The sequence below is a fragment of the Littorina saxatilis genome, linkage group LG1 (assembly GCF_037325665.1).
Source record: "Littorina saxatilis isolate snail1 linkage group LG1, US_GU_Lsax_2.0, whole genome shotgun sequence".
Classification (NCBI taxonomy): Eukaryota; Metazoa; Mollusca; class Gastropoda; order Littorinimorpha; family Littorinidae; genus Littorina; species Littorina saxatilis.
The window spans coordinates 19,994,328-20,019,642 of NC_090245.1; the positions used below are offsets into that span (position 1 = coordinate 19,994,328).

At 41.6% G+C, this 25,315-nt stretch overlaps 1 protein-coding gene across 1 annotated transcript; it reads right to left on the minus strand.

The window, feature by feature from the left end:
* Positions 1–1,170: 1,170 nt before the first annotated feature.
* On the minus strand, positions 1,171–24,819 carry LOC138964215 (uncharacterized). Its single transcript, XM_070336119.1, has 12 exons — positions 24,736–24,819; positions 19,814–20,045; positions 16,604–16,825; positions 14,712–14,901; positions 11,602–11,731; positions 11,154–11,262; positions 9,155–9,322; positions 7,901–7,966; positions 7,173–7,408; positions 3,380–3,603; positions 2,795–2,910; positions 1,171–1,931 (listed from the first exon to the last, which is right to left on the minus strand). Exons 2-12 carry the CDS (start codon positions 20,016–20,018, stop codon positions 1,609–1,611), a joined length of 1,989 nt encoding a protein of 662 aa, XP_070192220.1. The 5' UTR covers positions 20,019–20,045; positions 24,736–24,819; the 3' UTR covers positions 1,171–1,608.
* Between the last annotated feature and the right edge of the window lie 496 nt (positions 24,820–25,315).

Genomic DNA, 25,315 nt, shown 5'->3' on the forward strand with positions numbered 1-25,315 from the left:
CGTCTGCTGGTGGGTTAGGAGTTGCGATTTTTTCCGATCTCCAAGGTCAATTTATGTGCAGACCTGCTAGTGCCTTTGTACACGCAAGCACAAGACCAAGTGCGCACGGAGAAAATCCTGTAATCCATGTCAGAGTTTGGTGGGTTATAGAAACACGAAAATACCCAGCATACTTCTCCCGAAAGAGGCGTATGGCTGACAGAATGGTGGGGTTAAAACGGTCATACACGTAAAAGTTCACTCGTGCAAATACAGGTGTGAACGTGGGAGTTTCAGCCCATGAACGAAGAAGAAGTAAGAAGAAAGATTGCACGACAAAAATTGCTCCAGCGCAGCACTTATCAAAAAGATTCAATGTGAATATTGACAGATACAAGGATTGATGCCTGCACGACATGAACAAAAAGACACAAATATACTGTACTAAAGTGTTTATAACGAAGACGATACGAACAACAAAGCACGACGTTTCGACCGATGGGGTCTTTCTCAGTCACACAAACCAGAAACAAAAAGAAGACAGGTCAGAAAGAAAAACTGCGAATAATTGTTAGTCGTAAAATATTAATCGTGTATGGGTTGATTTCCATTTCTCGCAGTTTCCCGAAACAGTCATTTGAGCGTTGATGCGTTAAGCTGCCGTTATGCGCCATACATGGCCCAGCTCATCCAACTTCGGCGTGTTTTTATATCGGAGTAGTCTTTCTCCTAGACTGGTGGCTTTACAGGGCTGCCGAGTCCAGTCTACCCGGCTATTTGGCCTTAGCTGGCTGGTTTGTTTATCTGAGGTGACCTTCCCCAGGGCTAGAGCTTATAATGCGGCTCTTGATCGCATGGTGCTCCCGTAATTGGACACCTGGGGTATTTCTTGAGAGTACCAGTGCCACCTGTTACCCTGCCCCATCCTGCTGGAAGCACCGCCATTTGGTCCGCGACTGCTTATTCGTCCTGACAAGCCTGGCTTATCTCGCAGCTAACCTCCATATCTGAAGGCCACCCAACTATCCGCCACCTGTGGACGCGCCTGGTTGGGGGTGGTCGCCCCTACTTTTCCAGGCCGAAACACTGTGATAAGTGAGACTTCAAAGTTGTCATTGACAACAATGATACCATTTTCACACACCCACTTTCAATTCAACCATCCAAGTTCAGTGAAGAAATAGACAGGTGTCAACTCAACTTTAAGTTTTATTGACTAGTATTAGTATGACTTACTTCAATACTTGTCATGAACACAAAATTCAATTTTAACTGACTGGCATAAATTAGCGTGTATACCTGCCTTTCTTTCTTTCTTTATTTGGTGTTTAACGTCGGTGTATACCTGAGTTTGTCAATAACACAACAACATTGAATCTATTTCAATAAATGTAAAATACATACAAATTTCTCAGAGGATACCGTAGACATTATAGACTGGCAGCTGGAATAGAATGTTTTCTCAAAATGCTATGTCTACTGAATGTTGTTACGTTTCTTTTTAAATCAACAACTTTTCTTTTTGCAAAGTTATTGTCATATTCTTCACCATCAGAAAAATAGATCTACACTAGAAATGCTTTTTTGCACTGCCATATCTCTTTGTTGTTCCTGCCCTTAATCGTGCCTTCACCCTAATCCAATTAATGCCCTGTAGATGCTGCCAGGTCCGTACGTGGGCGTAGTTTTTCCCGGCGCGGATACAGGAACGGGGCGGACAGTGGTCGAAGGACGTGCTACCGCTTCCGCCGGGCACAGACCTCTCACACAGCGGCCCTTCAGCTCGTCAAAGTACATGCCCTTCTGGCACTTCATGGGCAAGTAGACGCCGTAGATGCAGAGGGCGTAGCGCTGGCAGTTGCCCATGCAGGCTATCATATCCATTTCATGTTTGCACTGGTGGGGTTGGTTGCATGGTTGGTTGATGGTGCATTCAGGGGTCAGGGGGCATCCTGTGTGGAACAAAATCGTAAAGATGAATTAGTCGTCGATTGATTAGATATTCGTTTTTTTGGTCATGATATTTATTTTTGCTTTAAATTGTTTTTTGTTGTTGTTGTTGTTGTTGTTGTTGGCTACCAGTTTTGAGGCATCAATCAAGCTGTTAACGTGAGTGGCCCCCGTCGAATGATGAGAAAAAGAAGAAATAGTTGAGATTTGTGAATAAAGTATCCAAAGTTTTTGCTTTTCTGTATATATTCATACTTGCAATTTACTGGTGTTTTTGTTTAGATAAGTATTGTTTCGATGGAGCATGGTTTTGGTTTGTAGTGGGTCTGCTTTGACCCAAAATTGCGCATAGCTGCTGCAAGGTGCCACACTGACGATCGGTCTCATTGGAATCAATATAGACATTAAGCTTTCTGAAAACATACAGTTATTGCGTATTAAAAAACCGGTGCCTTAAAATCGTCCCCAAATCTATGCTGGCCGCTCCACCATCAGCCATATAAATAGTGCGACAAGTTCCAAAAAAATGCTGACGCATTAATCACCATCACCACCACAACAAACGGATCGCAAAAAGGGAAGTAAGCCATGCGGTCAATAAATGGCCAAACATATGTTAACTACAGACGATGTGACGAAGCATGAAGCCATCTTGCACGTGCGCTCATCCTCTCCCCCTCCATCCCCCTCCCTCGCACACACGCACACAGGCACATACACACACACACACACATACATACACACACACACACGCACTCACGCACACACACACACACACACACACACACACTTATATTGCGTTACACTGCTTACACGTCCTTCATGAAAGCCAGGGATTGTCAATCTTCCCCGGTCAAACTCTTACCTTTGGGTTTCGTTGGGTTCTTCACCTCCACTTTAAAAGTGGACACCGTTCCAGACTCACTGCCAGCCACCAAGAGAACAGGGTAGTCTGCTAGACCCTCGGACGGCGAAAAGAAGCTGCACAAAATTCACACCAGTTTTGAGCGACCCCTAATTTCTAAATGTGTGTGCATGGTTAGACTTCATGGATTGACTGCATGTTGTCTTTCTGAAAAACGAGTACCTGACTCTTAAAAAGTACTGAAATATATTAAAAGCTATAATGTGGTATGGGTTGATTGATTGCTTTGTTGCCTATAACTATCTGGTTTCATTCTATGAATTCGACTTCAGATATTTTGTCTTCAGATCTCAGCTAGAAATGTCATGCCACACTTGGCGTTGCTACGAAGACAACGGCTTAGCCTCAGAGAAGAAATAAAGTAAAATAACATTTAAACAAAATAAAAAGAGGGAAAAACAGGGAGAACAAAAAAGAGAGAAAGGGAGTGACAAGAACAGAAGAAAGAAAAGAAAACTTCAAAAACACTTGTAGTCACTGCACTGTACAATTCATTACGTGAATGCGTAATCTATTTTAACTCACCGCATAAATTCTGGATCGATGGCGAACAACTCTCTAGCGTCGAAGAGCTCTCTCCATTTCCTGGCGTTGTCTCGTGGAATTCCTGTAAACAGGGTCTGGAACGTGGGTTTCAGTCCCCCCTTTGCCACACTGTACACGGCGATGGAGCTTCCCCTCTCGTTGCCCACAAAGATCAGCAGATGGCCCTCCATCTCCCCTACCGCCAAGCTTTCTGTTTCTGGACCCTGAAAGAAAATCACTATTATGAAGAACATTTCACAGACTGGATCAGGGGAGGTCCCAAGTTCCGGAGGCTTCCACACCCTAACCCAGCAAACCCTTTTCTCAAGGAGAGACTCGAAATACCCCTTTTAACTGCTAAATTTCAACAGCATCTTGGGTGTGGTGGGGTGGTGGGGCCAGACCCCCGGCTTAACCAGCCCCTGTACCCCTTCCTCAATGTCGGAAGGCCCTTCCTCTCATGCATTAGGTTCTTCTTCTTCAGCGTTCCAGAATTGTCTGGTTACGTGTGAGCTCGTATGCCCATTTGGGTTCCCCAAACTATACTCTAAGAGCACAGTCAGCTTTCGTTGAGTAGGCATGCTGGGTGTTTCCATAACCCACCGAACTCTGACATGGATTACAGCATCTTTTCCGTGCGCACTTGGTCTTGTGCTTGCGTGTACACACGAAGGAGGTTAAGTCACTAGCAGGTCTGCACATAAATTGACCTGGGAGATCGGAACACTGCTCAGACATTGTTCAAGAATGCCGACTCCATCATCAAAAGCACTTGACTGATATAAGTATCAGTCAAGTGCTTTTGATGATGGAGTCGGCATTCTTGAACAATGTCTGAGCAATTTGCCTGTGAAATTCGACGTTGATGTGATTGTATGTGTTTACCTTAATGCCAGGACCTGATAATACATACTAGATGTGTGTAGCTAGTCTGAGAAAAGCACTGTTATGTCTGAGACAATGACAATGACAATGACAATGTCAATTCATTATTTTCGAGTGTAACAAGAATAAGCATATATATGGTTTTTTTTGCATCTGGCCCTCGCCCTAAAGAGGAACTAATCTACTTTTACGACAACTACTAAAAAAGAAAGAAAGAAAGAAAATAAATCGTTGCATAAAATCATAATTAATGGTACAACATATAAGTTTATGTATAAGAAGCGAATTATATAATCAAGGTTATTTTTTCATTAAATGGAATATATATTTGGTTCTTAAAGAATCCGTGTTGGTCGATTTCCGCAGGGCGTTCAAAAGAGCTTTCCAGAGGCTGTTATCTAATTAAACAAGATTAGACTTAAATAGGTCTATCCTAGGAAAAGGAGTGTTCAATTTCATAAAGTGGTGTGAATTCTTCAAAGAGAACTTTGAACAAATGGTTTCGGGTACTGTTCCTGTCACAACTGTATGCATCAGGATTCCTTTGTTTTAATTCATCATTGACTTTAGAGGAAGGATCCCTATGTTGATGTAGTCCAACTCGGTGAGTGTAGACTGTTTGAGTAATGCTACTTTTAACGCTCTTTTGTGTAATCTGCTGAGTGGCTTTAGGGAATTATCACTTGCTAAATCCCATAAAGTGGAAGCGTAATCAATAAGAGACAGAATATGAGCAATAAAGAATAACTTCCTGGCTTGACAGTTTATCAGGAAGTGTTTAATTCTAGATAAGAGGGACACTTTTTTTTGACACCACTTTACTAAGTTGTTCAATGTGAGTTGGCCAAGACAGGATGTCAACACCAAGAACGTTGTGATGGTCTACCTTTTCCATTATTTCGCCATCATTCATGAAATCAGGACCAGTTGATGTAATATTGTAATGTTTTTGTCTAGTTGTAATGATCATATATTTGGTTTTCTGTTGGTTAAGAGACATAAGATTTAGGTCAGTCCATTCTGTTAGCTGGTTTAAACTCCCTTGGAGGGATTTGTGTTACTGGAGTGAATTGTGGTGTCATCTGCAAACTCGTACATTTTGAATATAAAGGGGGAGGTCATTAATATATATTGAGAAGAGCAGAGGTCATAATACCGATCCTTGTGATGCACCGTACTCTACAGCTTGCATGCACTACGCTGTAGCCTTTGTAAGAACAGTTTGTCGTCTGCCAGATATAAATTAACTAATAAGATTGATAGTGTCATTTCCGACGCCATGCAATGCGAATTTTCGCAGTAATAATGAGTGATCAATTACGTCGAAGCCTTTTGCAAAGTCTACAAAAATTGTACCACAGAATTCATTATCATTTATTTTGTCCAGCCATTGATCAACAAGAGAAATTGAGGCAGTGTGGCAGGAACGCTTAGCTCTAAATTTTACTTTATTTGGTGTTTAACGTCGTTTTCAACCACGAAGGTTATATCGCGACGGGGAAAGGGGGGAGATGGGATAGAGCCACTTGTCAATTGTTTCTTGTTCACAAAAGCACTAATCAAAAATTTGCTCCAGGGGCTTGCAACGTAGTACAATATATGACCTTACTGGGAGAATGCAAGTTACCAGTACAAAGGACTTAACATTTCTTACATACTGCTTGACTAAAATCTTTACAAACATTGACTATATTCTATAAAAGAAACACTTAACAAGGGTAAAAGGAGAAACAGAATCCGTTAGTCGCCTCTTACGACATGCTGGAGAAATCGGGTAAATTCTTCCCCCTAACCCGCGGGGGGGGGGGGGGGGGGGGGGGGGGGGGTTAGCTCTAAATCCCGACTAGTTAGGGTGAAATAAGTTGTTTTGGTTCAACTGTGCTAGGATGTGTTTGTTGATATGCTTTTCAAGTGGTTTTGATAACACAGAAAATATGGACATTGGACTATAATTTGTACGGCCAAAAAACGAAAAGTCTCTTTGTTTAAGCTGTGGGTAGTGCATATAGTTACACACGTGATAGTCAGTTTGTGTATGTGCGGGTGAATGTGGATCAGTACAGTGCGCATGCGAGTGCAGCGCGTGGAGGAGTGCCAGACATACATATATTATGATTGAACCATTATACAAGATTGCTAGTGATCCTAACATGTTTTCTTTGCATTTCGATTTGTCATGGTGTATCACTTTATGTATGGGCTATGGCCTGAAATAAAACATTCCTGAGTCCTGAGCCTGAACAAAACAGAGTATGGAGAGTACAACAAGTAAGGGGATGCATAAGGAGAAGAACAAAAATCGAAAGAAAAGAAACAAATAACGGACGGTTAGGCCCAAAAGAAAAATATGTCTGTTTCCGGTAACATCGCCGAAAAAAATAAAGTCGGTCGGTCGTTTTTGTTTTATTTATTTATTTTATTTTTTTTTACCTTTTTCTTACGTTTTGTTAACGTTTTTTTACGTTTTGTTTTTCTTTTTTCAAAACGCTTCCTTAGTTTACTTACAATTATTTAGCACATGTTTTTGACCTAGATATATTAAAACTAAATAAAGTATATTACTTGACTTCATATTTGTTTGTTTGTTTTTTATTTTTTATTTTTTGGTGCGAAAAGCGAAAAAAAACCTTTAGGGTCGGCGTTTAAAAATAGGGTCGGTCGGGTTACCGGAAACAGACATATTTTTCTTGTTGGCCTTAGTCGATAAATGATTGCTGCATCATTTTGCTGCTGTTGGAGCTGCTGATGAAGATGATGATAATGACAGACAATCAACACTAAAATCATGGAACCTTGAAGGGTATACTTTTTTTTTTCACTTTTGCTATTGATCTTTCTTCTTCACAATTCTTACGTAATCTTATTCACATAAGACCAATACACACAATGTTTGCTTGTTATCGTTTACCCTATTATCTGAACGTGTGTCCACCGTGTCGTCCAGGTAGCGATTTGGGACGGCATTAGAGTTTAAGATGTCGCGCCGGAAGGTAGCCATCTTCTTTTCAAGTTCACTTCCGCTGTCGTAAACTCGCTGCATATCGGAAGCACGCCAGATGGAGAAACTGCGGGCCCCGTATGTGTAGAATCTCTCGAACTTGCCCTGAGCATTTCTACCGTCCACGCTAGATATTGTAAGACGACCTGCAACAGAGAGTGAGTGAGTTTGTGAGTGAGTGAGTTAGTGAGTGAGCGAGTAATCGAGTGAGTGAGTAAGTGAGTGAGTGAGTGAGTCAATAACATTGTTGTTTCTCCTGTTTACTTTTTTGCAATTAACATAAACAAGGTAAACATTGTCACAGAATTGATTAGGGTCGCCAAAATGTGTCTGTCTCTTTCTCCCTCTGTCTGTCTCTCTCCCTGCCCCCCCTCTCTCCCTCCCCCCTCTTTCTCTTCCCCCACTCTCTTTCTCACTGTTCCTCTTTATATCTGGGTGTCTGTCTCTCTGTCTTTTTTCTCGCTCTATGTCTCTCTATCTCTCTCTCCCCCCCCCTCTTTCTCTTCCCCCCTCTCTATTTCTCTCTGTTCATCTTTATCTCTGTGTGTCTCTCTGTCTCTGTCTCTGTCTCTCTGTCTCTCTCTCTCTCTCTCTGTTTTATCGTGTGCCCGAAGAGTGAACCTCGTTTATGTACATACCTAGTTCGGCATCATCTTGCAAAGCGTCTCTCAGGTGCTTGCTTACAATGGGAGAGATGTCAGCAGCTGTAAGTTAAAATGGAACCACAGTGAAGTGCAGTCTGGCAACGAGCAATGTGTTAGTCATAACACGAGGAAGCAAAACATTTTACAACATTTAATCAATCTGTCGAACTCACATCATAACACTGAACGCACTGCATTTTTTCACCAAGACACAACAGCTTTGTCAATCCCCGATGCAATCTATTTTAAATCCTTTTGGGAAATTTCGATTTTAATGACAAATTTAATGAGCAAACTCATTAATTATCTTTTAAGCCTCCACGCTGAAATACTAAACCAAAGTCCGGGCTTCGTCGAAGATTACTTGACTAAAATTTCAACCAATTTGGTTGAATAATGAGAGCGTGACAGTGCCACCTCAACTTTCACAAAAAGCCGGATATGACGTCATCAAAGACATTATCGAAAACAATTCTGGGGACATTATACCCAGGAACCCTCATGTGAAATTTCATGAAAATCGGTCCAATACTTTTCTCTGACACACACACATAAATACATACATACATACATACACAAGACCCTCATCTCGATTCCCGGTCAACGTTAAAACATTTAGTCAAGTTGTAAAAAGAAGCAAAAGAGCGACAGGGAGGGAGAGCTAGCTGGTCGGCGGTAAATGTGAAAGTAAGATTGCAAATCACACTATCATACCAATTAATCAACGAGCTGACTTACTATAAATGCAGGTAAACAGGCAGGGAAACAGCCTGACAGACAGGCAGGTAGGCAGATAGACAGACAGACAGACAGACAGACAGGCAGGCAGGCGGGTAGGCAGATAGACAAACAGACAGACAGACAGACAGCCAGCAGACAGACAGGCAGGCGGGTAGGCAGATAGACATACAGACAGACAGACAGGCAGACAGACAGACAGACAGACAGGCAGACAGACAGACAGACAGTCAGACAGTCAGACAGATAGACAGGCGGGTGGGCAGGCGCGCAAACATGCGGACATGCAAATCAGACTAGTTGAATAAACGTCAAATCAGTACAATCACTTACTCAATAACTAACAAAGTGTCACATTCAGACACAATATATATACTAACGAGAGAGAGAGAGAGAGAGAGAGAGAGAGAGAGAGAGAGAGAGAGAGAGAGAGAGAGAGAGAGACAGAGACAGAGACAGAGACAGAGAGAGACCAAGCAACCAACCAACGAACCAACCGACACAACTTACGATCAATGTTTTTGCCACGGGTTTCCTCAGCAAAGTTGACCGGAGCGCCGTATTCTTGAGCGTCTCCTTCGTTGGCGGTGATGATGTAGTCCTGGTTATTCCACCGGACAAATTGAATCGAGTCCGGCTGGTACATCCCGTACACTGGCCAATTCTTAATGTTGACACCTTTAGAAAGGTGAGGGTGTTAATAACATGTAGGTAACAACGACGTTATTTTCTAATTACTTATTAAAGTCCCATTCCGCCTCACAGGCAGTTCACAGATTGAGTAAAGCTTTTCACGAAAAAGTCAAAGAAACCCGATAAACACACTTTGTATGGTCTTGAACACCACTAATCTGTCGCATATAGGTCTCTTGCGTGGCTAATTAGCACATGTAAACCATACACGCGCTTCAATAATTTATCCCAGGCTACCGCAGTCGTAATTGGCAGAATATACCTGCGCAGTTTCAGCGGCACAGACCACGCACGGTCTATTATTTCTGCCGCGAAAGGGATTATGACGAGTACTTGGCCTGTTTTCCTTTCATGCAACGTGTAGCGGGCTGGGATAATATGCAGTGCGTCGTCGGTCCTGCTGAAGTTACATATATGTGAGCGGAGCCCCTAAGCGTATTGTGTGCAACTGCCATCTATATCTGTCAAGTCTGCTCTAGTCGTAATGCTTACCTTTGGATTACACAAAAACTGCATCAATTGTATCAATCTTAGAAGAAAGCTGAGGTTATTGTCGGAATCAGGTTACGAACAACAGAGCAGATGTAAAGGGTGACAACTCTACGTGGGGATTTACCCATCTAGGTAAAGTAAGTTATGCCCCCTTGATTACAATTTAACATCCGCTTTTAGACAGCCCGCGGCGGATATGCCGTTAATATTTCAATGCCGACACACATTATTCAACGCTACACACAATATTCAACGCTACACACATTATTCAACGCTATACACACATAAGGCAAATGAATATCGCAAATGTCCCTCTTTCCCTTCCAATATTCCGACTTCGTGCTTTCGAAGTATCAAAACTTCCCTTTAGCGCCATGACGAGGCTTCGAAAAATAACGGGTCTGGAGGACGCACAATAAATTCGATAAAAAAATCCTCGCTTTTCAGGGAGAGCAGCCTTGATGTTCTCTGGCGGTAAGCGTTCAAACGAAACGATGTTTGTATGTATGTGAACGCATGGGGTTTGTCTGTGGCCTAAAACTGGTGGTTTACGGGAGGCGGAGGGTGCCTTGAAGCGGTACCTAATTTGGGGCTCAGCAACTCATTTCCAAAACAAAACAGTTTAGTCTGCACACCAGAAGCTATCATTTACAAGCCGCACTACGTAACGGTGCACTCTTCTGCCCTATTGTTCACTCAAGGTATTATTTTTGAGCGTAGGAAGAAGTATGGGTAAACAGTACAAGAAAAACTGAGCAATGAGTATATTCGCAATTTAGCCGCAACCGATCCTCTTCGAATATTCTGATGAAAAAAAGACACTTCCTATCGTGTGATAACAATGCGTTATATAAGCACAGGGGGTTTGCGGACCATGGACTCTTGGGACCCTCTAAAACTCCGCGTAGGGGGTCCATGGACCCTCTAAACATTAAAAGTTGGGGTCCCGTGACCCCCTAGGACGGGCGTCCGTGGGGAGCCCTGTCGTGTGCATACGTTCTTAATCTGGTGTGGACCTGTCCGTCGTTCGAGGCTATGACACGACCACCAGAATGCAAAACCAAAGCTAATAAATCCGAGTGAAAAACGTTGAAAGGGATGACATTGACACAAGACATATACCTCCGTCATCAGCATGCGTACAATATGCTATTTGAGCAAACTTTCATGTGACATAACATTACCTTCATACGGTCTTAATCGGGTTGGGAACTGTCTGTTTGAGTCTCGTTCAAGGCCGTGACACAGGTACCAGCATGCGAAACCAAAGCTAATAAATCCGAGTGAAACACGTTGCAAGTGATGATATTGACACAAGACATACCTCCGTCTTTATCACTGGGGTCCAGCTCCCCCCAGGTCTTGAATCCCAGACCGTGAATTGCTGTGATAGTGTCCGTTGCCATGTCAACGACTGCTATAGCGTTGTTTTCCTGAAACACACGGAAACCAGGAGATGCAGGCTAAACTTTGCAGAAATTCGGACCATGCCATGCAGGGAGGAATCAACATGAGTAGGGAATTTAAGCTAGCACTGGCTCTCATCCGACAATCGCATGAACATATCAATGCTTACTGTTCTTCACAGAAACAGTCACACAGATGCATGCATAACATATAAACAGAACGGCAGACACCAACAACGACATCATGGTTTGTAAAGAATAAAAACGTTTTGCACATATTTAAATCACACGTTGAACATTGACCAACAGAGGTCATATTTACTCATGTGTATTCACACACCCAAAGCCCTTCACGCGTGCGCTCACCTGAAGGCCAATGTAAGCGATGCTGTAATCAGCGTTGAAGGTGATGGATTCCGGTTCGATGTTGTCGCTGAAGCTGTTGTTATTTCCTCGGAACACCCATCTTACACCTTGTTTAGACAGCTGGTTGAACCTGGGACACGGAGGACACATTTCATTTTGTTGGTGACTGACCACATCTATCCACGCTTAATACTCGTGAGTTCCCAAGATGGGGAATAACGCGTACAATCGTTTTCAAACAACCTGTCATTTAGGCAGCCATACTCTGTCAATGGAAGAGCCTTTCTTCTTCTTCTTTCTCTTCGTTTGCTTCTTCAGACGTCCTCTCCTGTGGTGCGTACGAATGTCGCTGTCCTCTTTACAGCCGCTAGGTTGCCAAAGAGGAGCATTTTAAACCTAGACCTATTTTCAACAGATTTTGATATTTTAGTCTATTTGCGAAGAACCTGACTCCTGGCAAGAGCAGTTGAATGCAAAAATTAATGCCCTCTTTAGTTTCTCACAAATAAATCGCCAATCTTAAAATAGAAAGTAGTGTTCTTGCTGAGTTGTTCTGGGACTTGTTGTTCTCTCAGAAGATGGGGAATTCATTTCTTGGTTTTCTTGTTTAGAAATGTTTGGAAAGGTTAAGGCTGCACTCACGAGCAGAGATACTCGTTACAAGTTTAGTTATGAATGGCTTATGAGGTTCATGAGATCATAAGTGAACTTCAAAGAAATCTTTTAAAATAGTATACCGAAGGCGCCATTTCGGAAAGAGTTCAAGGGACATTCGCGGTACTGTAAGGCCAAAAAAAATTGTCTGTTTAGGGTAACCCGACCGACCCTATCGATTTGGCGCCGACCCAAAAACTTTTTTTTGATTTCAAAAAAAAAAAAGAAAAAAAAAGAGGTAAAAATGCTAAAAAGAGACATTTGGCGTTTCTTTCTCTCCCTTTCTCTCTGTTTTATTTATACGTTAGTTTTGAAACATGTATTCATCAAATATAAGAAGTGAATGTTCAGCCAACATAGCGTTTACACACACACACAAAAAAAAACAAAAAAAAACAACCCTACCTACCTACCGACCCTACTTTTTTTGGTCATGTTACCCTAAACAGACAATTATTTTTTTTGGCCTAATTTAGAAACACCTGCAATGATTTGCTCAAAACTGCTCCGTGAACCTATGCCAAATAATTAAATACAGTTTAATCAGCATGAGGTTTGCATCGCCCAGCTCTCCTGTCAGGAGTCAGGAATATCGGTCGTCATCATTATCTATTTAGTTTTCATACATACTAATTCGTCAAAGCAGATCAAGACCGTTGGATTGAGGAAGTCAAATCGACAGTCTACAGTCTAGCTTACGCATGCAAATGCCGTGCCATACAGCGCCAAAACACTTCGTAAAACAGAAACAAAATGAATGTCGGCTGGAGAATATCAAGGTCTGCAATGACTACCAAACACAGCAGTCAGATTTCAAAAACAGAACGCTCAAACACTAATTATAAGACCTTCCTCGTGTGTATTGTCATCTATTTCAACTCCTAAAACGAACTCTGTGGCTCTCGGCTCAATTCTGTATATCTAGGAATAGCGCATGAAATACTCAGGGTCAAAAGGTAGGACGTAAATTATGACTTTCTCAAAGAACGTCACAATGAGAATTACAGTCTGGAATGCCCACTGAAAACAAATCCGTTTTCAATGTGAGTAACTCAGCGCTGCAACGTGTATTTTAAGGTATTCCTGGTGTGTGGTCGTAGAGGTTACATGCCGAGTCTCAGTGATTATTAAAAATAATGGTCGAAGTTGGCGGATCATGAAAAATGCGAGCTTCAGCGAGCTTTTTCATGACCGCGAACTGAGACCATTATTTTTAATAATCACTGAGACGAGGTGTGTAACCTCTTTATTCCTCCTTTCTTCAGTTATTCAAAGAAAACAGGAGTTTTTGTGCGAAAGTTTGATCGAATCCGAATCACTCAACCAGTCAACCTGCGCAGGCGATCGATTAATGCGCGGTTGTATAGTTCCGTGCAAATCATTCCATTCTGTTAACACTTCTTTTCAGTTTCCCTGTTTTAGACTAAAATCAAGTACACAGATATGCTGTTATTCTGCTGTGGCGGTAAAGGCAGATATTGTGTGTTCTGTTTATGTTTTAGTATCGTTTAGGATCATGTTTTTTCGTCAAATGGGACTAGCAGACGAACTTTTGCACCCGTGTTCCAACGTTAATTACTGTATGAAGTTCAGTTTTCTGGGGAAAATAGTGTATGAAACCGCTTTATGTTGTTTAAATTGATGAGATGTGTGCATTTGGTTGCGTGTGATCTGTTTATAAAATGAAATATTGTTGAAAACTGACCGTCGGATTGCAGTCAGTGTTGTCGAAGAAACTGCGTTAAAAGAAGGGGAACTACTCTTGTCGGCAAGAGTATGAGTTACTTGCCTTGGGAATTTGCTTGTGATGAACGGTGTGTGCACGGCAGATCTAGATTCAGAAAACAACCTAACTCATGGATTTTATATGGAGATTCATGTGTTCAGGCCTGTAGTTGTTAATTTAAATGCGGTATGTTTGTATTGTTTGCTCCAGAGATGTATATTTCGTACGTATAGAGCGTTCGGAACTTTTCAGTCGCAAAAGTAGTACCAAAACAGAACAGCTTCTCAACCCATTGCACTATCGAGGATTCAGGCTGTTGCTGGCTCGTTATTTGTTTGGTTGCTGGGTCATTATCGAAAAATAACTAGCTCTACAAGTTTACAGAGGTAAAGAAGCAGAGGGGGGAATAAACATAATTACAACCCCCGACCTGAACTGTATAGGTCTTGGGGCGATTTGAGACAGTTTTCTTGTTAGATATAATCCCTTTAAATAAAAGTGGACACATCAGTAACCAGGTTAGATTTTTCTTTTTCAATATTTCGGCAAACTGCCTTCTTCAGGATGTTATTATGAAAGTATGGAATGACATATTAAAGAAATCGTATGATTAAGAGTCTAGCAGACTGCTGTTGAATAGCGTTATTATACTACTCTGTTTAAAAGATCTTCTCCATCGAAAACACACACATGATTCACACCACACAAAAAGAGTTACAAATTGTCTTACTGTTTATCAAATGCAGTAAAGTTCAGTATTTTTACTTCCGGTTTCAAATCAATGCCTTTCGGGAAGCGAATGATGCCGACGCCCCCTGGCGGATCGTAAAATCTCCCGTTTTCAATAAAGCCCTCGTTTTCGATGGCCACCACTAGAGTGCAGTCTTTCGTCGGGGAAACCATGTCTGGTGAGGAACCCACTGAAAACACAGAATAGTCATACCGTTTCAAGTGAAACAAGACAACAAGTTGTATTGGTGCTTTGTGTTTTCTTTGAAGAAACAACATCTGAAGCTAAGTGACCATCTTTAATTATCGTTTTTCGCTTGTGTATCGTGTTCGTCTAATTTCGTGATTGGTGTATCCAGGCTCCGGTGAATGTTTCCTTTTGTCTAACATTAAATGTGCTATAACCTTACCTTCTTAGGTTTGGATTCTCGTTTTAAACAAACTGTGTTTTCAAACTGTTCTGTGTCAGGCCAGTTGCAATCTGACGCTGTGTGACTATATATTGAAAGTTACGGTAGGCAGGAAAGAAAGAAAGAAAAAATGTGAATCGAAAGTAAACACTAAGGTTAATTGAAAGCAGTGCATGAGCTAATACTGGCTATACCTAAACGACGATGGAATTGTATTTCATTTGAAGTGTAATTCCTTTTGCCTGGTTAGTTCACTATATATTCAGTCTATATAGCTGATACCACACACACACGCACACACACACCTCACACATCTCTCTCTCTCTCTCTCTCTCTCTCTCTCTCTCTCTCTCTCTCTCTCTCTCTCTCTCTCTCTCTTTCTCTCTCCTTCGCCTTTCCATAACCTCCGCCCAGACTCAAACCAAGCAGTCTTTAGAGTCGACACACACATACATATATAATTATATAGCTATTCTGATGAACACGTGGGGGAATTCGGGGGCTGTGATTGGATTGTCTCTTCCGATCATCAAAGCATAATGCCACAGAAGTCGGCCATTTTTCTCAATATCCAAAAGCATATTGTCAATAACAAAGACGCATGGTTCCGGTTTCTTCCACGTGTATAAAGTACACGCATACCTCGCCAGGTTTGTTTCTGTGAATAGTCGACAGACGATGCCATTTGCTTTGTGTGTTTTTGTTGTTGCTTACTGTACATAACATACATTACGAGTAAAATCCAGTTCTTTAACAGGCAACAAACCTTGCAAATTTCCAGAAGCTGCAGTCTGAAGCGACCTATCTCTGATTCTAGCAGACGATCTCTCCAATGTTTAACACAAAATCAGCAAACTCTCCTGTCACATAGAACGTCCATTGTATAGTGCAATGTAGAAATGAAGTTACCGGTCTGAAACATTTAGTCGTTTCTTCTGAGACAATCCCTGTTCTCATATCATCTACAGATTTACCGCAGTCTTCACCACGCGAATTCCCAACAGAAGTCAGACTTTCGAACATACAATATACGTAGGCAAGCATGATACGTCATGACGTCATATGATTCCTAGCATATTGACGTAATGCTAAACATCCGGTTATCTCGAGTTTTCTCCGAAAGGAATGTCCGCGGGTTTTTCAATGTTCGGTTATTTCCGTGGCTTTATGCAGAAAGGGAACTGTCGTCTGCAACCAACGACATGGACCATTCTGGTACTTGTTGCTGACAAAAACATGATTTTAACACAGAATTTAATGTCAGAATAGCTATATAAACGCTATTGGGTTTTCATCGTAGCAATAGGGTCCGATATTTAGACTCGAACAAGTATAATGCGACTCGTCTTCGACTCGTCGGCATTATACTTGTCTCGTCTAAAGATCGGGCCCTATTGCTACGCTGAAAACACAATAGCTGGTAATATCTAGGCATACGTCATAGACCACCCACCTCATACACAACACGATCATCAAAACTCACTAGGAATATCATGAAGCAGATCCATATCTTTCGAAAATGGGTCATATAGGTCGTAAACCAGAACTCCCCCTCTCTGCTTGTTGAAATCGTTGCGGTAGGTAATGAAAACACCATCCTCACACACCTGCACATCCGTCAGCTCCAGATTTGGAACTATGAAGTGATCCACTGACGCCAGATTCATGGCGTCACTCGCGCTGATGACGTGTATAATGCCCTTGCCTAAAAATGCATGCAAAAGAGGAACATTTCAAATCAGTCCTAAAATAAAACAAAATATGACAGACACTTGGGGCTAAGGTGTGCACAAGCAGAATAGCATACGCGTGCACACATTCACACACTCGATTGTCTTCTCTGTTCGTCTGCTATTCTTTTTTTCTTTTTTTCTTTTTTTTCGTCTCTACACCTGTTCCTTTGTCCCGTTGTGCTCTCACACCGCCCCGTCCCTGCACTCACTGCTCCAACCACCTCAGAATTTCGTTCCGCTGCCAGACTTGTCGATTTTACAGACGCTCCAGAGGGGGATATCGGGTTGCTGCGGTAGGCTACACTCGGAAGATGACACTGCACTTCTGCTGAGTCACTTCGACGGTGTTCAGTAGTGGGTCTGTCGGACGCAGCCCACTACCTACTATGCCCCCTACAAACGACATTGACTTTAAGTCGCGGAGCCAGACTGACTGAGCGTCCCCTTCAGACCGCCACCACGTCCCTCCGTCGACCCCCCAGAACGTCACACGTTGAAGACTGACAGCAGAACTACTATTCAGGGAAGGATCGAACAGGAACACTGAGACCAAGGTCACCATGGGAGCTCCGGGCATGAAGGGCCACAAGAGCAAGGACAATTTATATTTTGGATGATTAATGAGATGAGGATGATTATTATGATGCTTTGGATTTCCAATTTTGGTTTGAGACTACGTGACAGGGCAGCACTCTACGCTTACTGTCATAATATATCCTGGCGTCAACCAGGCCCGAGAACTGCCGCACCTGCGGTGTTGGTCAGGTACATGTATACAGAACCTGAGCACCCTCAAAGTCGCATTCGTTAAGTGAATGACACTCGGCTGTGTGATCCCAGCCTTCCCATAGCAACCATAGCACTTTCACTCTGGGTAGGAGCCGACCGTAGCCCGAAAAACCCACATGACCCTGATGGGATTCGAACCCACGACCTCCCGGCCCGCAGCCCGATGCGCTAACCACTGCGCTACGGGGGCCGGTTCTCGTCTGCTATTCTGCCCGACTCTCTCTGTCGGTCTTTCTGTCTGTCTCCGCCTGCCTCTGTTTGTTTTTGTGTGTGTGTGTGTGTGTGTGTGTGTGTGTGTGTGTGTGGGTGTGTGTGTGTGTGTGTGTGTGTGTATGTGTGTGCGTGCGTGCGTGCGTGCTTGTGTGTGTGTGTGTGTGTGTGAAATTATGTACACAATTTCCCAATTTAGTTTCTACAGTGCCTACTTGCAAAAGTTGACTTGGTACATTATATTAATACGTATATAGGTTGATTAATTTCACTCGTGAAAGATTTTCGCAATCGGTTGTTTTCTATGCGATTATCTAGAAAATGTATTTCATCTTCTATTACTCCACATTTTTCACATAATCGACTTTCCCTAGGTGTATTGCTGTATCTACCAGTTTCAATTTTCAGTTCGTGGGCACTTATTCTTAGTTTACACAATGACTGTTTATATTTTCTTTGTTTTATGCATAAAGGAAATTTGTTCAGTTTTGTAGTTTGTTACTATTCTTTGATACAAATTTAACTTAGTTGAACTACTTATTTGACCTTTCCAGAAGTGTATGATAACATTGGAGTTCTAATTATTGACATATAACGTATTTTAACCTTTTCACATTAAAAGTGAACGGATTTTTCCACTCATGATCAAACCCAATGACTTGTAACACTTGTTTCACAAAATGATATCTATGGATATATATTTTACTCAGATGAGATGTTTTTGGAAGATCCAAAATGTGTAGCCAGTAGGTAATGATATTACATCATTATTATGTTAATGCTAACTGGGAATCTTCCTAACTCTCCTAGTACTGGTAAAAAAAAAAGAGTAAATTTTAAGGGGCTTATTGTCCGTCAGGTCTTAATTGCCTATATTGGACATGAATTGGTTTATACGATTCGAGTTTTACGCCCTCACGGCTTTTTGATGTTTGCGTGTTTAGGTGGTATCAGCCATCTGCACTTATGGTAGAATGACCAAGATCTTTAACGTGCCATTGTGGTGACACGGGGGTGGGAGATGGATACCGTCTCTGGGTCTGCACATAAAGTTGACCCGTGTCCGTCCCGGCCCGGATTCGAACCAGCGACCTCTCGATCACAAGTCCAGTACTCTACCACCTGAGCTACCCGGGCCACCCGTACTGGTACTACCATAGCTTTCTTATGTACCCCACGAATCTGTTTACAGAATTTTGTCTGAACTTTTTCATGTTGATAATTACAAGTCATGCATTCTTTGACAAAATCGGATAAATCACATTGTTCATGTGTATTCATCTGGTGTAGAAACCAGATCTCTACACTATATGTTGATATTGGTGCTAATAAACTGTCATACAATTGTAACATAACCTTAATGTTGATATCATGTTTAAATGTTTAATGTATGTGTGTGTGTGTGTGTGCGTGTGTGTGTGTGTGTGTGTGTGTGTGTGTGTGTGGGTGTGTGCGCGCGCGTGTATGTGTTTGAGTGTGTGTGTGTGTGTGTGTGTGTGTGTGTGTGTGTGTGTGTGTGTCTGTCCGTCTGTATGTCTGTCTGCCTGTCTGTCTGCCTGTCTGTCTGCCTGTCTGTCTGCCTGTCTGTCAGGTTGTCTGTCTGTCTGTCTGTCTGTCTGTCTCTCTCTCTCTCTCTCTCTCTCTCTCTCTCTCTCTCTCTCTCTCTCTCGCTGTGTCTCTCTGTCTGTCTCTCTGTCTGTCTGTGTCTCTCTCTCTGTCTGTGTCTCTGTCTCTGTCTCTGTCTGTCTGTCTGTCTGTCTGTCTCTCTCTCTCTCTCCCTCATTCTCTCTCTCTCTCTCTCTCTCTCTCTCTCTCTCTCTCTCTCTCTCTCTCTCTCTCTCTCTCTCTCTCTCTCACACAGATACAGTAATCATCTGACTTTCAACACGGGGAGACTGACAATGCAGAATCTAGGAATCAAACAAGGCTTTTGTTTGAATGTTACATTCATGCTTACTTACCAACGCCATAAATCACTTTTCCCAGCGGTTCAAAGGCCACTTTCTCAACCGTCGCAGAAGGAAAGGGGTAGCTCACAGAGCCGTTTTGAGCGTACGTTGGCAGGTAGAGAGAGGACAGTCGGGTCAGTGACACCTGAATTCCTTGACCAGCGGTCAGGAAGATCGCCAGTAGCGAGAGAACAGGGATGGTGTTGTGTCGTACCATCGTGCCAGTGTGGGATATGCTTCAGAACTAAAACAAAGAAACATTCATATGTTTCAAAGTAAAAGTCGTTATTATGGGGTAACGCCGCCCGACGGAGAGGGTGGCTTCTCATTTATTTGACTTTGGAAGCTATGACGTCTACGTACCTACCCACTCTGGTGACAGTTCTTGGTTTAGTTATTCAAATGGTCCTTATGACACACTATGCATTCCTTACAACCTTATGGGTACATTCATAGGCGTAACGCGTCTTAACTGTGTAAAATGCAGTCGTAACAACCTTCTGGGAACGTATATAGGCGTAACGCGTCTCAAACGTGTAAAGTGCAGTCGTAACAGCCTTCTGGGAACTTATATAGGCGTAACGTGTTTCAAACGTGTACAGTGCAGTCGTAACAACCGTCTGGGAACCTATATAGGCGTAACGCGTCTCTAACGTGTAAAGTGCAATCGTAACAACCTTCTGGGTATGTATATAGGCGTAACGCGTCTCCACCGTGTAAAGTGCATTATTTTGTTAAAACCTTCTTGGTACGTATTAAGGCGCAACGCATCTCCACAAAGTAAAGTGCATTTTGTTAAAACCTTCTTGGTACGTATTAAGGCGCAACGAATCTCCACAAAGTAAGTGCATTTGTTAAAACCTTCTTGGTACGTATTAAAGGTCCTTGTCTACATTTTTATACCGAAATCGCCATTTGACCATTAAAATGCAGAGTCTATTATCTACAAATCTCAACAATACACCCCCTTTTGATCAGGAAAGACGAAGCCAAGCCGTTTGAAAATTCATTGTAGTATTCCAGCGTAGTACTCATAGTAGGATATCCTTATTTGGAAAATGCCAAGCGCAAAACTCCTCTCACATCCCGTGCATTTCGTGCGTTTAAAAAAAAGCTTGGACAGCGCTCCAGTGTCAAACTGTTGCTGCACTTGTTTGGGCGTGGCTATAAGCATAGTGACATGAATTTGATTGGTCAGTATTTTTAGGCAAAGCACATGTTCTCAGCAAACAGAAAACAAAATATTGGAAGCGTGAGTCACGCTACCCCAAAATAAAATTTTTTTTACATATATTTGTTTCTATAACTTTTTTTTCCCATGGTTCATTCATCATTTGAAATAATTTTGTATCGAAATCTAACCATAAGATTATTGAAAAAAAGCAAAAATGTAGACGACCACCTTTAAGGCGCAACGCATCTCAACAAGTAAAGTGCATTTGTTAAAACCTTCTTGGTACGTATTTAGGCGTAACGCTCCTCCACCGTTTATAGGCTTGGGTTCAAGGAAAATAAGAACAAGTCGCGTGAAGCGATATAAAAACATTTAGTCAATCTGTTGGCACCAAGATCAACACCAAAAACCAGTCATCGCCGAGACTACATTCAGATAGTCTCGGCTAACCATACCCCTCGACCGAGACGGGTCACGCTCGTCTCCGCGAAGCATGCGAACATATGTAGTACATACTTAGCCTATTTTCTTTAATTCTGAGCGCGTTTTTAAAGTAAACATAACATACCTATATATATTTTTGAATTCCGAAGAAGCTGAGAAATACAATGCAATCATTTGTGAATCTGTCAGTGAAAATCCGTTTTTAATGACAACTTTAATGAGCAAACTAATTTACCAATTTGTAAGCTTCCGTACTGAAATGCGATATAAAAAGTCCGGACTGATTTAAAGATTGTTTGACCAAAATGTCAATCAATTTGATCTAAAAATAAGGGTGTGACAGTGCCGCCTCAACTTTCACTTAAAGCCTGATATGACGTCATCAAAGACATTTATAGAAAAAATGAGAAACATACATTTGGGATATAATATCCAGGAACTCTTATGTAAAGTTTCATGAAGATCGGTCCCCTAGTTTTCTCTGAATTGCTCCACATACACACACACAAACACACACACACACACACACACACACACACACACACACACACACACACACACACACACACACACATACACACACACACACGCACACACCACCACCCTCGTCTCGATTCCCCGTCTATATTAAAACATTTAGTCATAACTTGACTTCACAAAAGGTGAACAGTTTACGAAGTATTATAATTTTAAACAAAAAAGTAGTAAAACATGTTAATATAGGTTGTGTCGGCATCTGAACAATATTAATCACAGCAGCCATAAAAGTCAAATACGACAGTGATACATTTGCATGAGCCAGTTTTTCGCTCTCTCACGTTTTTGGTGACACTGCCACTTCACGTCCAAACCTCATAAGTTACAAGTGACGAATACAAAAACAAGAAAACAGCAAATACAAATAAAAACAACCACGACATGAAAACCAGCAAGTAAAAAATAATTGTTTTAATTTCTAAGACACATGAAATGTAAACACAAATTAAGGTAATGCTTTTTTTAATTTTTAAATGTTTAACTGCTCTTACTTTTTGCATTCAATTGTGCATTATACAAAAGGACAATAATTCGTGAAACAATGTTGTTAGCGAGACTAATGTTTAAATCTAAACACAACAAGATTTTCTAAAACAAAATTCAGGGATAATCGTGAAGCGTTTTTTGTTGTTGTAAATACTTACGCATATCTTTGCGATTAAACTAATGTGATTAATCTTCTTCATATTTTCGCTATTATATTTTATACCAAAAAGGACATCTGTGACGTTCAGCTTAACTCTTTCGCTAATGTTTACTAACATGTACATTTCCATATATTTATGTGACCCTCTACCACGGATTGAGTCGCATGTCACTTTTGCATGATTTTCATATTTTTACATTTTCCTGACGAGATTTTTATGCTCTATCCAGTGGAGAAAACCGTTTTAGAAAAGAGCAAAAACTGTTTGAGTTATACACCTGTGACTAAGGTGACCCTCACACTCTTACCAGACACCCCCCCCCCCCCCCCGGACTTAAGCCTAGCGCAGAACCGCGCAAGGTGACATGCGATTCATTCCGTGGTGGAGGGTCACATATTTCCAAAACCTGAACTCAGGTGGGCATTCAAAATTATTTTTTCCAGCACATCAATTGCATCCTTACAGTATCAATCAATCAATCAATGAGGCTTATATCGCGCATATTCCGTGGGTACAGTTCTAGGCGCTCTGCAGTGATGCCGTGTGAGATGAAATTTTATACGGCCAGTAGATTGCAGCCATGTCGGCGCATATTTACCTTTCACGGCCTTATTCCAAGTCACACGGGTATGGTAGACAATTATTAACTGTGCCTAAGCAATTTTGCCAGGAAAGACCCCTTTTGTCAATCGTGGGATCTTTAACGTGCACACCCAATGTAGTATACACGGGGGGTGGTTCGGACACCGAAGAGAGTCTGCACACAAAGTTGACTCTGTGAAATAAATTTCCGCCGAACCTGGGATCGAACTCGCGCTGACAGCGGCCAACTGAATACAAATCCAGCGCGCTACCAACTGAGCTTTACTTTCATGTTACACAATAAAATATTCGTCGGATACATGTTTGTAAAATGTTCCAATGCAGGACTCGTAGGCGACCTTCATTAGTGACACTGGCTGCTAAATTCCATTTGTTTTCATTGATTTCATATTTAAACTTCCTTCTCCAAAATCTCCAGGGTGGGCTGTACTTTATATCTACGAGAACTTTTCGAATTTCTTTAACTAATCTCACTGTCTTTGTTCAAAAAGGTCGGAACGTGAAAGAATGAACAATTAACATCGCTTATATTTACAGTCCATCAAAGAAGAGGTACAGCAGTACGAACAACATTATACTCAAGCAATCTATTCGCATTGTAGCCCGTTTTTTCACACACTTGTTCATAGAAAGCAAAAAGTCCATTCTCATGCACATCGCTCACATACATTATACCACTTTTGATACAGTCCGCAATAAAGAGTCGGTTTCCTTGACAAACAATATCTTTGTTGTTCCACAACAAACCCGAGGCAGAGTTACCATTGTTAACTTGGTTGTTATCAAGCCATGCCTTCAACACAGAGAACTACAATTTCGATTTAATACTGTCCAATCCTTTAAATTGTTTGCTAGTAAAGTTCGCAAAAACATTTTCAACAGTTTCAACATTTTCCAAAAAAGGAAAACAATGCTTTTGGAAGCCATGACCATTTCTGGTCTTCATTTGATAGAGTTAGGTTCACGCACAACCGAGTTTAACAAAAAGGAACACTGCATCTGTCGCAAGTCAATCATATTCAATCAACCTTGCTTATCCTCGTTACACAAAGCAGTTCTTTTTCAAATGCCTTTCTATTGCAGTCTTTTTTTCCGCCACACGAAGCGAAACATTAACCTGTTAATTTCATCTAAAACGTCGTCTGGTACAATCAGTGCCTGCATTATATAGACAAAATGTGGCAGAATAAACGTTTTAAATACACACACTTAAACAATAATGCTCAAATTCCCTTTCTCCCACACTAGCAGATGAGCCTTTTCGCAACATTCACTCTCTCTTCCCAATTCTCTCTCACTTTTGACGCACGCATGTAATTACAAAAATACACAATCAGAATGTTCATTTTGTCTGTACATACAAAACCGCAACACTAATTCCTACAATTCTTCCGAGGCCCAAACCACATCATTTTACATTTTTGGTGATTAATGTTCAAACCTGATATTTCCGAAAATGTATCAATTCAAACCAGGGCTTTGAACATGTCATGTTCATCTTGCAAAAACAATAAGGTAATGTTACGTACCATCAATTCACACAAGGGACCCGCAACGCAGATGGGCGAAGCTACACTGCGTAGCTTATAAATACTCGGTAGGAAAAAGCAAAAAGGCTCAAAACCGCCCCAAGGGAAAGCTTGTCTTGATTACGCATGCAATCAAAAAATATGGAGGACGGAAAAGGGTCAAAATTAATGATCGAGTAAAAGTATGCATACTTTTTGCCCTCCATATTTAAACGCCCTATCTTTTGAAGGTCTAAATTTGTTGCGTCATGTTATTCAGCCATAATGCCAATGGCAGAAATAGTCGCGTGACCAAATGAAAGTCGATGCATACATCATCGTCAATGACAAATATCTACATGTTTTATGAGGAGTAGGAAGATGAGCTGGAAGGAAAGTTGGAGAGGGGGTGGGGTGGCAGAGGGGAGAGGAATTACATGTGGTTTCCATCGGGTTAACAAAACTACAATCGAGTGTACGAGTATAAGGGTAAAACAAAACACAGATGGGTTCCACGTATAGACACTATTTAAAAAAAAAAAGGTAACGATTGTGCTGTAAGCGAATCTTTCTTTGTGATAATCACGTTCTATTTCTTTTC